The 17,081-nt window shown below is 41.4% G+C and overlaps 1 protein-coding gene across 1 annotated transcript; it reads left to right on the top strand.

The window, feature by feature from the left end:
- The first annotated feature begins 13,006 nt into the window (after positions 1 to 13,006).
- On the top strand, positions 13,007 to 17,081 carry LOC129829497 (ragulator complex protein LAMTOR5-like). The gene is made up of 4 exons (XM_055891214.1): positions 13,007 to 13,170; positions 13,258 to 13,319; positions 15,275 to 15,392; positions 16,174 to 17,081. The coding sequence occupies exons 1-4, from the start codon at positions 13,136 to 13,138 to the stop codon at positions 16,232 to 16,234; spliced, it is 276 nt and encodes a 91-aa protein (XP_055747189.1). The 5' UTR covers positions 13,007 to 13,135; the 3' UTR covers positions 16,235 to 17,081.

Raw genomic sequence — 17,081 nt, forward strand, 5'->3', positions numbered from 1 at the left:
AGTTCATATATTTTGGTCCTGTTCATATGTAGCTCGTTTTTGGTCGTAGGTTCAGGAATGGCTGAAGAATTGCAACATTTACCTGGAGCTAACTCTGCAGATAACACGACTGGGTGATCTGAAAAGTCAATTGATCAATAATATAATAATACTTTTGGCAAAAATATTTTATCTTTAATTTACAATCTGTAGAAACTATGAGAATAGAAAGGTTCAGTACTTTTGTGAAACATCACAGCACAGTTGAAAATGATATGGTAAATAGAAATCCAATATGGATGGTGTTAAGAGATAGATGGGAGGGGTTGAATGGAGCTGGAGAGTGTGACTAATAACAACAAGATAACCAATGTAAAACATACGGTGTCTGTAAAATGTATATAGGTTCAGAACTGTTGTGAAATAGCACAGTTACAAATGTATGGCAAATAGAAATCAAACTGGATGGACATCAGAAATAGATGGGAGAGGTAGAGGGTAGAGGAAGGACAGGACTAAAAACAAACATAATATAACTATTGTAAAATAGATTGTGTCTGTAAAATATATATAAACTCAGCAAAAAAATAAAATGTCCTCTCACTGTCATCTGCGTTTATTTTCAGCAAACTTAACATATGTAAATATTTGTATGAACATAAGATTCAACAACTGAGACAACAACAAGTTCAGTGACTAACAGAAATGGTATAATGTGTCCCTGAACAAACGGGGGGTCAAAATCAAAAGTAACAGTCAGTATCTGGTGTGGCCACCAGCTGCATTTAAGTACTGCAGTGCATCTCCTCCATGGACTGCACCAGATTTGCCCGTTCTTGCTGTGAGATGTTACCTCACTCTTCCATCAAGGCACCTGCAAGTTCACAGACATTTCTGGGGGGAATGGCCCTAGAATTCACCCTCCTATCCAACAGGTCCCAGGCGTGCTCAATGGGATTGAGATCCGGGCTCTTCGCTGGCCATGGCAGAACACTGACATTCCTGTCTTGCAGGAAATCACGCACAGAACGAGCAGTATGGCTGGTGGGATTGTCATGCTGGAGGGTCATGTCAGGATGAGCCTGCAGGAAGGGTACCACATGAGGGAGGAGGTCTTCCCTGTAACGCACAGTGTTCAGATTGCCTGCAATGACAATGACAACAAGCTCATTCCGATGATGCTGTGACACACCGCCCCAGACCCTGACGAACCGTCCACCTCCTCCATCAATCCCGCTCCAGAGTACAGGCCTCGGTGTAACGCTCATTCCTTCAACGATAAACGCGGATCCGACCATCACCCCTGGTGAGACAAATCCGCGACTCGTCAGTGAAGAGCACTTTTTGCCAGTCCTGGCTGGTCCAGCGACGGTGGGATTGTTCCCATAGGCAACGTTGTTTCCGGTGATGTCTGGTGAGGACCTGCCTTACAACAGGCCTACAAGCCCTCAGTCCAGCCTCTCTCAGCCTATTGCAGACAGTCTGAACACTGATGGAGGGATTATGCCTTCCTGGTGTAACCTCGGGCAGTTGTTGTTGCCATCCTGTACCTGTCCTGCAGGTGTGACGTTCGGATGTACCGATCCTGTGCAGGTGTTGTTACACGTGGTCTGCCACTGCGAGGACGATCAGCTGTCCGTCCTGTCTCCCTGTAGCGCTGTCTTAGGCGTCTCACAGTACGGACATAGCAATTTATTGCCCTGGCCACATCTGCAGTCCTCATGCCTCCTTGCATCATGCCTAAGGTACGTTCACCCAGATGAGCAGGGACCCTGGGCATCTTTCTTTTGGTGTTTTTCAGAGTCAGTAGAAAGGCCTCTTTAGTGTCCTAAGTTTTCATAACTGTGACCTTAATTGCCTACCGTCTGTTAGTGTCTTAACGACCATTCCACAGGTGCATGTTCATGAATCAAGCATGGGGAACCGTGTTTAAACCCTTTACAATGAAGATCTGTGAATTTTATTTATCAATTTTTATGAATTATTTTTGAAAGACAGGGTCCTGAAAAATAAACATTTATTTTTTTGCTGAGTATAGAATGTATCAGCTGGAAGTAGAAGCCTAAGTGTTGCTGTTTATTGGTTTACTCCAATTAGGGGAGGGGTGGTAGGGGTAGGGGAATATGATCAAGGAAAATATATTTTAAAAAGAGATGTGTATATATATGTATGTGTATATGTATGTATGTATATAAATATATATATTTTCCCCAAAAAACATATGGGGGATTGGAAAGGATGCAGACAATTACATTGATGGAAGCTACAATCTATCTGCAGTATTACATCTGATCTACCCCCTAATAAAAACAAAAAGAGAGACAGACAGATAGATTTTTTTTGTACATACTTTATTGGCCCAATTGTTACCAACTTCTTGAAGGAAAATGTAGATTTCTGCCTAAATAGACATACCCAAAAGTAATTATTTTTCATGAGATGACCATAAACAATAACTAGTAATGCTGCATAGTTCTAGACAGGTCTGGAACTAACCTTTCTGGTAAGAAATAGTTATAATTGCAGAGGTTTACTCACTTTTAAGAACAAAAGCTCAAGTAGATTTTTGGTATAGTTATAATATAGTTATTATCAAATTATAAACGACTTACGATAAGATTTCACATTTCTTATAACTGTAAAATAAATATGATCATACTTAATGACAGTACAATATTGGCCCCATTTCATATTACTGACAAAAGAGACTTTTCTCCTAAATGCCCACTGAGCGGCACTGAGACGCCACTCAAATGTTTGCCCTAACCCTAACCCTAAACCTAACCATAACCCTAAACCTAACCCTTTACGCACAAAGTGATTTTGTCCTTCTGTGACGAGGAGAAAGTGGTCTTGTTTAAATTCGATGAAATTATTTTGTATTTTTTCATGTTGAGAGCTCTAAATCTGACCTGAGAATATCACAAGATTGCTGAATTCGCTAATCTGTCCCCTTTAATATGCCGCAGGCTGGGCTCTTCTGCTCAGAGGGAGAGCAAATTGATTCTTTGTCTGGATAGGCCAGAAAATGTGACACATCACTCCCTATGCAAACGTGGAGTCTGAAACCTGACACTTCAATCAATTTTATTTTATATAGCCCTTCGTACATCAGCTAATATCTCGAAGTGCTGTACAGAAACCCAGCCTAAAACCCCAAACAGCTAGTAATGCAGGTGTAGAAGCACGGTGGCTAGGAAAAACTCCCTAGAAAGGCCAAAACCTAGGAAGAAACCTAGAGAGGAACCAGGCTATGAGGGGTGGCCAGTCCTCTTCTGGCTGTGCCGGGTGAAGATTATAACAGAACAATGCCAAGATGTTCAAAAATGTTAATAAGTGACAAGCATGGTCAAATAATAATCATGAATAATTTTCAGTTGGCTTTTCATAGCTGATCATTAAGAGTTGAAAAACAACAGGTCTAGGACAGGTGGCGGTTCCATAACCGCAGGCAGAACAGCTGAAACTGGAATAGCAGCAAGGCCAGGCGGACTGGGGACAGCAAGGAGTCACCACGGGCGGCAGTCCCGACGCATGGTCCTAGGGCCCAGGTCCTCCGAGAGAAAGAGAGAAGGAGAAAATTAGAGAGAGCCAAGATTTTCAAAATGTTCATAAATGACAAGCATGGTCAAATAATAATCAGGAATAAATCTCAGTTGGCTTTTCATAGCCGATCATTAAGAGTTGAAAACAGCAGGTCTGGGACAGGTAGGGGTTCCATAACCGCAGGCAGAAGAGTTGAAACTGGAATAGCAGCAAGGCCAGGCGGACTGGGGGCAGCAAGGAGTCACCACGGCCGGTAGTCCCGACGTATGGTCCTAGGGCTCAGGTCCTCCGAGAGAAAGAGAGAAGGAGAAAATTAGAGAGAGCCAAGATTTTCAAAATGTTCATAAATGACAAGCATGGTCAAATAATAATCAGGAATAAATCTCAGTTGGCTTTTCATAGCCGATCATTAAGAGTTGAAAACAGCAGGTCTGGGACAGGTAGGGGTTTCGTAACCGCAGGCAGAACAGTTGAAACTGGAATAGCAGCAAGGCCGGGCGGACTGGGGACAGCAAGGTGTCAGCATGCCCGGTAGTCCTGACGTATGGTCCTAGGGCTCAGGTTCTCAGAGAGAAAGAGAGAACGAGAGAATTAGAGAGAGCATACTTAAATTCACACAGGACACTGGATAAGACAGGAGAAGTACTCCAGGTATAACCAACTGACCCTAGCCCCCCGACACATAAACTACTGCAGCATAAATACTGGAGGCTGAGACAGGAGCGGTCAGGAGACACTGTGGCCCCACTTCAAGTCAGTTCTACTGAGAGAGTGGAAACAGAGAGCTGACAGATGGGTCTTTCTGACACTATAAGGCCCGGGACCCTACGATGTTCACAGAGAGCTTTGTACACCAAAATGCCACTCGGAACTGGTCCAGAACCACCCATTAGTCCCCCATATAGGGGACTTAACATCTAATTAAAATCACAAACTTTACTTAATTTTAACACACATCAGCCAGTGCCTGAGCATTGAAGCAGCCAAGTTGTTAGTGACCAGGACCTTTAAAAGGTCCAATATGCAGGAATGGATCAGCCATTTCCTGGTTGCTAAAATTCTAATAGTTTGTCTAATGTCAATTTATGTGGCAAAACAAGCAGTCGTTGTGTAGAGAATCCGTGTTCCATCTAAACCTGCTGTGAAATATATTTTCCATAACCAAAAATATTGTATTTTCAGGTGTTTGAAGCTGGTGTACAAAACTGAAAGTGAGAAATGCAAAACTGAAACTTAAGAATGGGAAGCATAGGATTAACATAGAACAGATATACCACTTCTTAGACTTGATTTCATTGAGAAGGACGGATCTATAACTTACATTTCTATGTGAATTTGGTCAGGTCGCCTAAAAAAGTCACATATTGCAGTTTTAACGAAAAGACATCAGTGGCAACAACCATTTAGACAACTTAGCTGTAACCTTGTCCACCAGACCCGACCAGTTTCTCTCTTAAACTCTGAGGTCCCCAAGAACACCCCCAAAGAACTTCATCCCTACTCTGCCCCACTGTACCCCCCTCCCCCAGAAAGACTAGGAGACCCTTCTCTGGCCCATCCCCATAAATCAGACCCTCACTCTTCTCCCAGTTCACCTTAGCTGATGCCAGTATATGCCAGTGAAACCTCGGATTGGAGCGGCAACCCTGTTACAGCTCCAATTACTGACATAAAACCTACATAGCCTCGCTGCACTAATCCTCTTGCCTGGCTACCCAGACTTCTTGTTCCGGCCAAAATACCCCAACCCCCCCACTAATGGGAAGACCTCCAAAACAAGGCCGACGAAGAACTTAACTCTTTCCCCAAACAAGGCAACCCTGATCAAGATAATGAAACTCTAGTAGACAGTTTAATGCGGCTAAAGAATCCATACCAAACTCTAAATCATTCAGAAAGGGCAAGGCTGTCCCCCGGTGGTCAAGTGAGTGCCATACAGCTGTCAAGGAGAGAAACAGAGCCTTTAAAGAACTGATTGAGCATCAAAGAAAAAGAGCAATAGCAAGAATAATCATATGGTAAAACAGACTTATTGGAGAAAGTACTGTGACATCACACTTATTGGAGAAAGTACTGTGACATCACACTTATTGGAGAAAGTACTGTGACATCACACTTATTGGAGAAAGTACTGTGACATCACACTTATTGGAGAAAGTACTGTGACATCACACTTATTGGAGAAAGTACTGTGACATCACACTTATTGGAGAAAGTACTGTGACATCACACTTATTGGAGAAAATGACTGTGACATCACATTTCTTGGAGAAAGTACTGTGGCAATACACTATAGACTGCTGTAGGCTCTACACTATAGACTAAGGGCTATACACTACATGTTCAGCAATGTTATGAGACTTTATGTCGGGGTATACTTATGTCCTGACGAGGGTTGCAAAGGGTCGGAAACTTTCTGGTAAATTTCCAGAAGTTAGGCCTGGGAATTTGAGGAATTTTGCTTATATTCATCAAAAAAGTTAGCTTATAACAGTCAACCTATTTTTCTGGGATACACATAAGGCAATTCTAGATCTTGTGGCATATTTTGGTTAAACTATCCCCAATTCAATGGAATTGCAACTCTCTGCATGCACAGTGCATTCTTCCATCACATGTGCAGTGCACTCTCATCACATGTACAGCTGATTCTCAAGATCTTGTACACTAATGAGATGCTATTGAGCCCACACCACTACACTGTCTGAGCCAAGGACTACATGCTTTCTGGTAAGTTTTGATTACAATACTGGTTGGGGTGAATATATTTTATATTTTATATGATTTTTAGTAAATAAACTAGTAAATAGTAGCCTACAGCAAAGTGTGTTGAAATAATTTCTAACTTGTTAACAACTTCTGCTAGTTCGTTTTTTCTACCATGTGGGGTTTTGCTTGCTTGAGCCTGCTAACTGAGGAGTGTTAATTCACCTGTTTCCATACATGTTTCATTTTAAAACATTTATCTTACAAAGGAGTTGTTTAATCTAACTGCTTAACTATTTATCTGTACATGGAATTATATATTTTTTTTTATACAAACATTTGCAAATACTGTGCCAAATCATGTGAAGAATGCAAAAATGATGCAGAATCATCTGGCCAGGTGCATAAAGTTCCCTCAGCGCTCACAACAAGCAACCTCTGACAAAAGTCCTTCTACTTCTATTCAAGGTAAAAATGATGAATCAGACGCCTTATCGATAGCAACAGCTCATGGTCCTCCTGGAATCAGAAGTTTTTTGACTCAATGGAGGAACGTAATCAGAGAAATGCTGATGAATGTCTTGCTCGAGTTGTGTATGCAACTGGTTCACATCTGATGCTCACAAGTAATGGGTATTGGAAGAGATTTCTGAATGTTCTTTGCCCAGCATACACCCCTCCAACCAGACATGCTTTATCTACTCATTTGCTGGATGCAGAGTTCAACAGAGTTCAAGTGAAGGTCAAGCAAAACATAGAGAAAGCAGACTGTATTGCAATCATCTCTGATGGGTGGTTGAATGTTCGTGGGCAAGGAATAATTAACTACATAATCTCCACCCCTCAACCAGTATTCTACAAGAGCACAGACAAGGGACAACAGACCCACCGGTCTCTACATTGCAGATGAGCTGAAGGCAGTCATCAATGACCTTGGACCACAGAAGGTATTTGCACTGGTGACAGACAATGCTGCGAACATGAAGGCTGCTTGGTCTAAAGTGGAGGAGTCCTACCCTCACATCACATGCTGCTCATGCATTGAATCTGCTCCTCAAGGACATCATGGCACTGAAAACAATGGATACACTCTACAAGAGAGCCAAGGAAATGGTTAGGTATGTGAAGGGTCATCAAGTTATAGCAGCTATCTACCTCACCAAGCAAAGTGAGAAGAATAAGAGCACCACATTAAAGCTGCCCAACAACACCCGTTGGGGGTGGTGTTGGCATCATGTTTGACAGTCTCCTGGAGGGGAAGGAGTCTCTCCAAGAATTGGCCATATCACAGTCTGCCGATATGGACAGCCCCATCAAGAGGATCCTCCTGGATGATGTATTTTGGGAGAGAGTGCTAAGCATCCTGAACCTCCTGAATCCTATAGCAGTAGCCATTGCACAGATTGAGGGAGACAATGCCATCCTGTCTGATGTTCAGACTCTACTTGCAGATGTAAGAGAAGAAATTTGTACTGCCCTGCCCACTTCACTGTTGCTCCAAGCAGAGGAAACTGCAGTTCTGAAATACATCAAAAAGCGTGAAGACTTCTGCCTGAAGCGGCAGGTATCCTAGTGGTTAGAACATTGGACTTGTAACCGAAAGGTTGCTAGATTGAATCCCCCGAGCTGACAAGGTAAAAATATGTTGTTCTGCTCCTGAACAAGGCAGTTAACCCAATGACCGTCATTGTAAATGAGAATTTGTTCTTAACTGACTTGCCTAGTTAAAAAAAGGTTAAATAAAAAAAAGCCCATACACACCGCAGTGTACATGTTGGACCCCAAGTATGTTGGCAAGAGCATCCTGTCTGGTGCAGAGATCAACAAGGCCTATGGCGTCATCACTACCATGTCTCTCCACCTTGGCCTGGATGAGGGCAAGGTTCTTGGCAGTCTGGCGAAGTACACTTCCAAGCAAGGGCTTTGGGATGGAGATGCAATATGGCAGTCGTGCCAACATATCTCATCAGCCACCTGGTGGAAGGGACTTTGTGGATCTGAGGCTCTTTCCCCTGTTGCCTCCATCATCCTCCAAATCCCACCAACATCAGCCGCCTCAGAGCGCAACTGGTCCTTGTTTGGGAACACACACACCAAAGCACGCAACAGGCTGACCAATACAAGGGTTGAATAATTGGTGGCCATCTGGGCAAATTTGAGGCTTTTTGAGCCTGACAATGAGCCATCCTCAACAGGGTTGGAAAGTGAGTGAAGATGAGGCCTCAGAGTCTGATGTTCAAGAGGTGGACATTGAGGAGATCCAGGGAGAAGACATGGAGTCTGATGTTCAAGAGGTGGACGTTGAGGAGGTCCAGGGAGAAGACATGGAGTCTGATGTTCAAGAGGTGGACGTTGAGGAGGTCCAGGGAGAAGACATGGAAGCCTAAGAGGAAGACAACCAAAGCTTTACTTTCTAGACTATCATTTTACAGATGTATGTTGAAAACATTTTTAGGAGATGCAATGGATCATTGGGGATCATTCAATATTCCCTTTCATTTGGTGAGCAGTGAAATCATCCCATGTGAAGAGTAAATTCGTAACTAAATTGTTTTTTTGTTTTTTTTTCTATTGGAAGGATTTAATCATTTGCAATTATTTCTACTTATGATAAGGTAAAAGGTTTATGTTTCTGTCTCCATATGATACGGTAAATATATCCAATGCAAAAAACATCTACATTTAAATTGTATTAATATTAATTTGCATATATTTATGTTAATTCCCATATATTTCCGTTAATTCCCACGGAAAGTTTCCACTCTGAATATTCCCCAAAATGTTGCAACCCTAGTCCTGACTGAAGCCCAGTGACTCATCCTCTGGTGTCTTGGCTTTGTGATGGGAGAGTGGTCGCCATGCTAACATTCTGCTGGAGGTCAAAGTCTATTTCCTTTTGTGGCACTTCTTTCAAATCTCCATTCAATCCTGCTGCCAATCATCCCTCCGTATTCCTGCGAGACAGTTGATGAAAAGAATCTGGTTCAACTTGGGTTACGGTCCGTTTTCTTAGAACTTGTCTACGTGACATGATGGGTGATCTCTAAGAAACTGTAAAAGACCCAACCTGCCAATGGATATGCACGCATGAACAAAGAATTGGTGATGAATGTATTATTATTAAATGAAGCTTCTAGGGGTTCATGTTTAGTAGTAATCTCACAGGACACAGGAGAGGAAGAAATGATCATAGCTTATTCAAGTTATACATCAAATGGATGGGGAGAAATGTGTATACTATATACGGTTTATCTCAATAAAATTACACTTTCTAAATAGGAAGAATGATACGATTTGATATTTATTTTAAACCTTGCATTCGTACGTATTGTAGGCTTCTCATTAATGCATGAAATCAATGTGCGAAGTAGGGCCTACATGAATATTGCCTTCATTAATGACATTCTATTTCCATGATATTATAGAGCCCATTATATGAGGGAGATTCAAACTGAATCCTGAGATGAGAGTTCATAACAACACAGAGAGAGAGAGAGACATTGTTGCCGTGGCCACAGCAGGAAGTTAGCTTGGCCGTCCGGCTGCTTTTGTCCAGATAACAATCAACATCTCCCTTTTGAAATATTTGCCAGACACTTCTGTTGAGCTGAATAGAGTAGGTGTTTTTATAGCACCGTGATAAGGACACAGATTGGTGGTGGCTCAGATATGATCCTATCATAGAGGATATACTGAACAGCCTGTCCATCACCTGTTGAGAGTCAAGACATCACTGTCAGATGTGAGATGGGCTTAATAAGAAATGTTTGTAAAATGACATATATGGTGATGATTGTGGTAGAAGAAGCAGACTGTAGCATACACCAGGTTAATTGTTTATACAGTATAACATACACTGAGTAAACAAAACATTTAGAAGTCAATGTTAAGAAGGTGTTCCAAATTATAAAAAATAAAAATAAACTTTATTTAACAAGGAAAGTCAGTTGAGAACAAATTCTTATTTACAATGACGGCCTACCCTGGCCAAACCTGGACGACGCTGGGCCAATTGTGCGCCCCCCTTGGGACTCCCTATCACAGCCGGATGTGATACAGCCTGGAATCTAACCAGGGACTGTAGTGATGCCTCTTGCACTGAGATGCAGTGCTTTAGACCGCTGTGCCACTCAGAAGCAAATGTTTGGTATACTCATTGTCCGTTTCATATATACGTCAAAACACTTCTTTCATGTTAAGAGATTAATTTGTTAAAGTTGAGATGCTGAGAGGAGACTTTATAATGTTGCAAATGCACTAAACAAGTGATGGGATTTCAGTCTTGGCCCGCAACAGGTAACCCTCATTGACTCTTGTTTTAAGTCACGTCCTCGTTAGAGGCATTGGCGTGGATCAGAAAAGCAGTCAGTATCTGGTGTAACCAACATTTGCCTCATGTAGCACAACACATCTCCTTCACATAGAGTTGATCAGGATGTTGATTGTGGCCTGTGGAATGTTGTCCCACTCCTCTTCAATGGCTGTGCCAAGTTGCTGGATATTAGCGGGAATTGGAACACACTGTCGTACACGTTGATCCAGAGCTTCCCAAACATGCTCAATGGGTGACATGTCTGAGTATGCAGGCCATGGAAGAACTGAGACATTTTCAGATTCCAGGAATTGTGTACAGATTCTTGCGACATGGGGCAGTGTATTATCATGCAGAAACATGAGGTGATGGTAGCGGATGAATGGCACGACAATGGGCCTCAGGATCTCGTCACGGTATCTCTGTGCATTCAAATTGCCATCGATAAAATGCAATTGTGTTTGTTGTCTGTAGCTTATGCCTCCCCATACCATAACCCCATCACCACTATGGGGCACTCTGCTCACAATGTTGATATCAGCAAATCACTCGCCAACAAGACGCCACACACGTTGTCTGCGGTTGTGAGGCCGGTTAGACGTCCTGACAACTTCTCTAAAACGACGTTGGAGGCAGCTTATGGTAGAGAAAATAACATTCAATTCTCTGGCAACAGAGGTGGACATTCCCGCAGTCAACATGCCAATTGCATGCTCCCCCAAAACTTGAGAACTCTGTGGCACTGTGTTGTGTGACTAAACTGCACATTTTAGTGGCCATTTATTGTCCCCTGTACAAGGTCCACTTGTGTAATGATCATGCTGTTTAATCAGCTTCTTAACCCTTTGGATGCTGTCTACCATATCGTGCTTTGCTTTATCACAGGTGACTGTTTTTGTACTCACCAACGTATCCTGTATCAAAAGGTTGGCTGTTCCTCATTTAAAGTCCCGTAGATCACTTCACTATTCCCTTTTTGTTTACAAAACTCTACTACACAAGCTTCCAACTTACTTACCTTTGTTGTTAAAATATAAAAACATGAGGCACCAAACCCGTTGATTAACTCGAGGTTCCTCGGGTTTCCAAACTAGTGAAGTCCTCTTTTAGTTTTAAAGCCTCTCATTGCTGGAACCAACTACAAAATACATTACAATTGGATGTTCTGGTGCCGCTCGGGCAATTTAAAATATTGATTGGGAACCTTCTTTTTGAGGACTGTAATTGTTTTTTTTAAATATTTATGCTGTGCTGTATTTTACTGGTTTTATATTGTATTTGATTTTTGAAATTGTATATGCAGGACTCCCTTGTGAAAGAGACCCTGGTCTCAATGCTGACTCCCTGCTTAAATAACGGTAAAAATGTAATGTAAATTAAATCTGTTATCTAGGCTGCAGTCAATCCGTCAGGGTGGTTGATGGCACTGCAATCCCAGAGAGCTCTTCTCGTTTTGCTTACTGTAGCTAAATGCACAGTGGCAGCCAGGCTGTAATTCAGGGTGGGACATACACCGTAAGCTATTTATAGAAAAGGGTAAAATATGAGTTTGGAATCATTTTCACCAGGTGAATCACTCTGGGATGCCGATTTTGTTTATTTATCAATCACTTATGGCCTAGTTCAGGGGTATTCAACCTTAGGTCTGCGGTACTCCAGGGGGTCAGCGATTTTTATTTATTTATTTAAAATGGGAAATGTTTTTATTTTATTTCAATGTTTTTATGAATATCGATAGCAGAATAAATGCATTTTGAATGACATACTTGCAGTAGAAAAATATGAAAGAATATAGTTTAAAGAAGATATTCTCAACTACTTCTAAATTATTTTTGTGCAAATTACACTCATTGTAGCTAATTACACTCACTGGCCTACCAGTAGTGGGGGGAAAAATGCTGGTGGTCAGCTTTCTTGTCTTGGACTTACATTTTTACCAACACATGGCTAACCTTTGTTTAACCAGCTAAACAGCTGCTATTTGCAAAAATGCATTTGGAGATGCCTTTCCATCAATAGGCTATGTTCGAGTTTACACTTCCTCTTCGAATTATAATGTGGAGACTACCAAATCTATTACATTTTTAAAATGTTCATTATTATGTCTACTTTTCCTTGACACCGTCATTCACCTGATAATAAGACAAGACATGTGATCAACATTTGTCTTGCTAAAATGAGGTGGGGTCCCTGGGTCACCAGTTTGCATGGGTGGTGGTCCCTAAGCAAGAACAGCTTGAAGACCCCTGGCCTAGTTGGTAAAGGATAGCCACTTACCAAAAAGATAGTAAATTGTTGACATGGTACATCTATTGCTTTTGGAAGAAAAAAACAACAACTGTTCTTACGTTGCTTTACCACCGATGTCTATTGAAATGTATTAACATTGTGTGATTTCTCCCCCTCCTTTCCCATTACAGAAAAAAAAACAGAAGGAATCGCGGTTGGTGTAATTTAGCCTTCGCGAGTTTCCGTAGGAATGCGTATCACGTGAGTTCGAAAAAAGTCAGGAAGCAGACAATCACAAACAATTTCTTGCACAAATATCAAATGTATTAACTGCACGTTAACTCGATTTAGGCTTTTGTTATCATGGAGTCGACCCTCGAGCAACATCTTGATGATACGTAAGTGATTATTTGATCGAGACTCGTACAAAACCGTTAAATTTTGTGTAAACTTTCCTGAAATGTGTATCCATGTCGTTTTGATAGCATGAAGAGTCCATCCATTGTCGGAGTTCTCTGCACGGACCAACAGGGACATATTCTAGGCTGTGAGTAAAGTTAGACCAATTTCTTGTTGTTTTCATTATATATCTTATTATTCAGCAGGCAAACATTGGACTGACAACCGCACACAGTCGTCATCGTGGGTGTTTGAAAAGTGTGAAAATATCCCCTTGAAATGGCAGTAGCTACAAATATTAGACAATGCAATAAGTTAAATGAATAGTAGCTATAGCCCAAGTTTGTTCTCTGGTAGGGGGTAAATCCATTTGAATTCAATCACTTTTTGACAGCACCCCTTTGATTTCAACGAAACCTTCCATACATATTTTACCATTGTAGAATTGCTAATAAAGTGACATTTTGGACCTGAATAACAAAACATTCAAGAGATAACTGTGTACAAAGTACACCTATTTTGCATAGCCCAATAATGTATTCCTAAAGATGTGTAGGCGAGCAAACCATTACTCGTTAAAGGTAGACTCAGCAACATGAAATAGATGCAGAAGGTAAACAGCAGTGTGGCAATTCCCACAACTAGGAGTGCGTGGCTCAACTTCTCCGCTATTTTGGTGCCCTGGCAACCACGCCGTGAACGAGGTCATGCATCTCATTCATCTCAATAGTTGCTCGTTGCAACGTCATCTCGTGAAGTCTACCTTGGATCTCATGTTATTTTCAGAGAGACTGGCTCTGGCAGCCAAAACATCCCCATACTCCATCTAAACGTGAATCAATTCTCAATAGTGATACTGTTCTATAAACATAAAGCCTTCTTTCATATCACGTCAAAATAATTTCAAATGCAAAATACACACTTACTGTTTTAACCGGCTTTATCACAGTTGCAGCCGATTGTATTGTTCTATTCCAACACGTTTCTGATGGCATTCTTCCGTTACACACACACACACACGTGTCAGGAGCATGCTATAGCTCATTAGCACAGGTGATCGCCTATCTTCTATCGGTCTTCCGTAAGCATATGCCGTAACATGGAGATATGGCCGTGTGGGAACACTAGCCCTATAAAGGTGTGTAGTAATTGAACATTTTAGTTAAAAATATATATATTTCTCGCTGATATGAAAGATATGTTCCTTTTTATGTTTTGAAAAACCGCACAGCAAGCGATGCGTGTTCACGTTTAGACCAAGCGTCAGGTTTATTAACAAAAGTCACCTGGGAAGAAGACGCCTTCATCCATAGGCACTAAAGGTAGTTAGCGTCTATCAATGGGGTAACTCCACCATACCATGAGACTATCAATGGGGTAACTCCACCATACCATGAGACTATCAATGGGGTAACTCCACCATACCATGAGACTATCAATGGGGTAACTCCACCATACCATGAGACTATCAATGGGGTAACTCCACCATACCATGAGACTATCAATGGGGTAACTCCACCATACCATGAGACTATCAATGGGGTAACTCCACCATACCATGAGACTATCAATGGGGTAACTCCACCATACCATGAGACTATTAATGGGGTAACTCCACCATACCATTAGACTATTAATGGGGTAACTCCACCATACCATGAGACTATCAATGGGGTAACTCCACCATACCATGAGACTATCAATGGGGTAACTCCACCATACCATGAGACATGTCTTTATCACTGGAAAAAGATAAACGTTTGAGATTGATAGAATTTAAATGTTTATAAACAGGGTTGTCAAACTATTTCATATTTATTTTTTATAGTAAACATGTCAATTTTTAACCTTAAATGTAAATGATCTAAAAACATGTCAAATCCCCCCCAAAAATGTTCATATTCACATGCCGGTATGTTGAAGCTTAGACCCTATTTTACATCATCTGAGGTTTTGTGTTGTGCCCTCTATTGAATACAGGGCCTAGCTAATGTATCAGACCCACTTTTGATACTAGTGAAAATACCACAGCCTCAGCCTACATTTTGCTCTGTTCTTCCATATGACTGAATCTGAGTCTACTTTGTCTTGTGTTTATTTCAGGTCGTGGCTCTCTGTCTGATGAGCATGGTGGAGTGGTGTCTGTACTGGCCAGACAGGTAGCCTCTCTCACCAAAGACCCTACAGACAGCCCCACAGTGTGTCTGGAGTCAGATTCAGGGTGAGGAACCACATTCAATCAGGAGTCAATATTAGGGTCGAGTTCCTTTTTGCATCGTTTGGTGCCTTGGGTTGGTAGAGATTTCAAAATGAACTCACCTTAGTTATATAACCAGTTTAACTGGTCCAGTTACAGTTTACAAATAGAGTTTCTAGCTCCTTCCTCTTTGCCACTTGTATGTATCGTAAACCTTTGCATAGATAATGATGCGAAGTCTGCCCAGCCTTTCCATCAGAGGGAAAGGCCTGACATATTATTATGTTGCTGATACCTTTGCAAGTTTTTCCACATCTACATGGCGGGCATAGGTAGGAACTAGGGGTGGATTTGTGTGGACTCAACTGGGAGCTTATCTGCAAAGTCCATGTCTTGTTGTCTAGTTAGGTTTTCTTTGACTGTGCTGCCACCTTGTGGACATCATAGGTATGTGCACAGCTTCATATAGTTCCCTGAACTTCACCTTTACATTGCACTGTGCATGTCTGAGCAGTCAAAAGAACTCATTTGAAACTTATGTTCAAGACATAGGCATAAAACACTGATCCCCAGTGGGCAACATGCTATATTTATAATGATGGACAGCTTAAATGGGAAAACATCATATGGCAGCATCCTGTGGATTCAAATTACACCATGACATGCTGCCTATGGTATTTAATGGCATGTCGAGCAGAGCCAGAGTTGGTCAGTTTCTGCTGATCTAGGATCAGTTTTGTAGTTTAAGTAATGTCTTGATTGAAATGCAATTGATTGGCCACATATTGTGTTTTTTTTCCCACAGGAATATTCTAGTGAGAGCACATGGAACCATCACAGTAGCTGTTCATAAGATGTCGTCATGAAGTCGCCTGATGAAGATGGAGGAGTCTGTTTCTGTTTGTAAAGCTGTTTGTTCACTAATGCTAAATAATCCCACACAATACTGCCCTACCAAGCAAAAAAGGGCAGTAACTGCTTGGAACTGAGAAAAATTGCTTTTATTTACCTTGGTTTAGCAGTTACTGCTAACATGACCCCCATTTTCTCCAAAACGCAATACAATGGAGGCAGGATACTTGTCAACATGATTAAGCATGTATTTAGTGTGACCAAATGAGCAGTTATTGCTGTTTTGCTTGGTAGAGCAGAACACATGGTCTGGATCTAGGAGGTCACATGCAGGTGTTAGAAGATTCCATTTCTTCTTCTTCAACTGTCTGTTTGGCCAAGAGTCATATTTATCTCTCTGTTTGGCCAAGAGTCATATTTATCTCTCTGTTTGGCCAAGAGTCATATTTATCTCTCTGTTTGGCCAAGAGTCATATTTATCTGTCTGTTTGGCCAATAGTCATATTTATCTGTCTGTTTGGCCAAGAGTCATATTTATCTGTCTGTTTGGCCAAGAGTCATATTTATCTGTCTGTTTGGCCAAGAGTCATATTTATCTGTCTGTTTGGCCAAGAGTCATATTTATCTGTCTGTTTGGCCAAGAGTCATATTTATCTGTCTGTTTGGCCAAGAGTCATATTTAAAAGACGAGTCCATACTATTTGAGTCATGTTTTGTGTAAGTTAATAGGTCTGATCAGTTTTTGTGCCAATATTTGTTGACCTGGCAATTACTTTTTGGGACATTTTTAATCTGCAATCATGTCTGATTTCGAATTCCTGTAGAGATACTGTATTCATATTAAAAGCAATGTAACATCAA

The sequence above is a fragment of the Salvelinus fontinalis genome, chromosome 31 (genome assembly GCF_029448725.1).
Source record: "Salvelinus fontinalis isolate EN_2023a chromosome 31, ASM2944872v1, whole genome shotgun sequence".
Lineage (NCBI taxonomy): Eukaryota > Metazoa > Chordata > Actinopteri > Salmoniformes > Salmonidae > Salvelinus > Salvelinus fontinalis.

What these genes read in the sequence shown, in the direction of transcription:
- LOC129829497 (XM_055891214.1), top strand. Translation starts at nt 13,136, where the DNA reads ATGGAGTCGACCCTCGAGCAACATCTTGATGATAC. An exon ending in GAGCAACATCTTGATGATAC is followed by an intron (nt 13,171 to 13,257) that starts GTAAGTGATTAT and finishes TCGTTTTGATAG; the next exon opens with CATGAAGAGTCCATCCATTG. An exon ending in ACAGGGACATATTCTAGGCT is followed by an intron (nt 13,320 to 15,274) that starts GTGAGTAAAGTT and finishes TGTTTATTTCAG; the next exon opens with GTCGTGGCTCTCTGTCTGAT.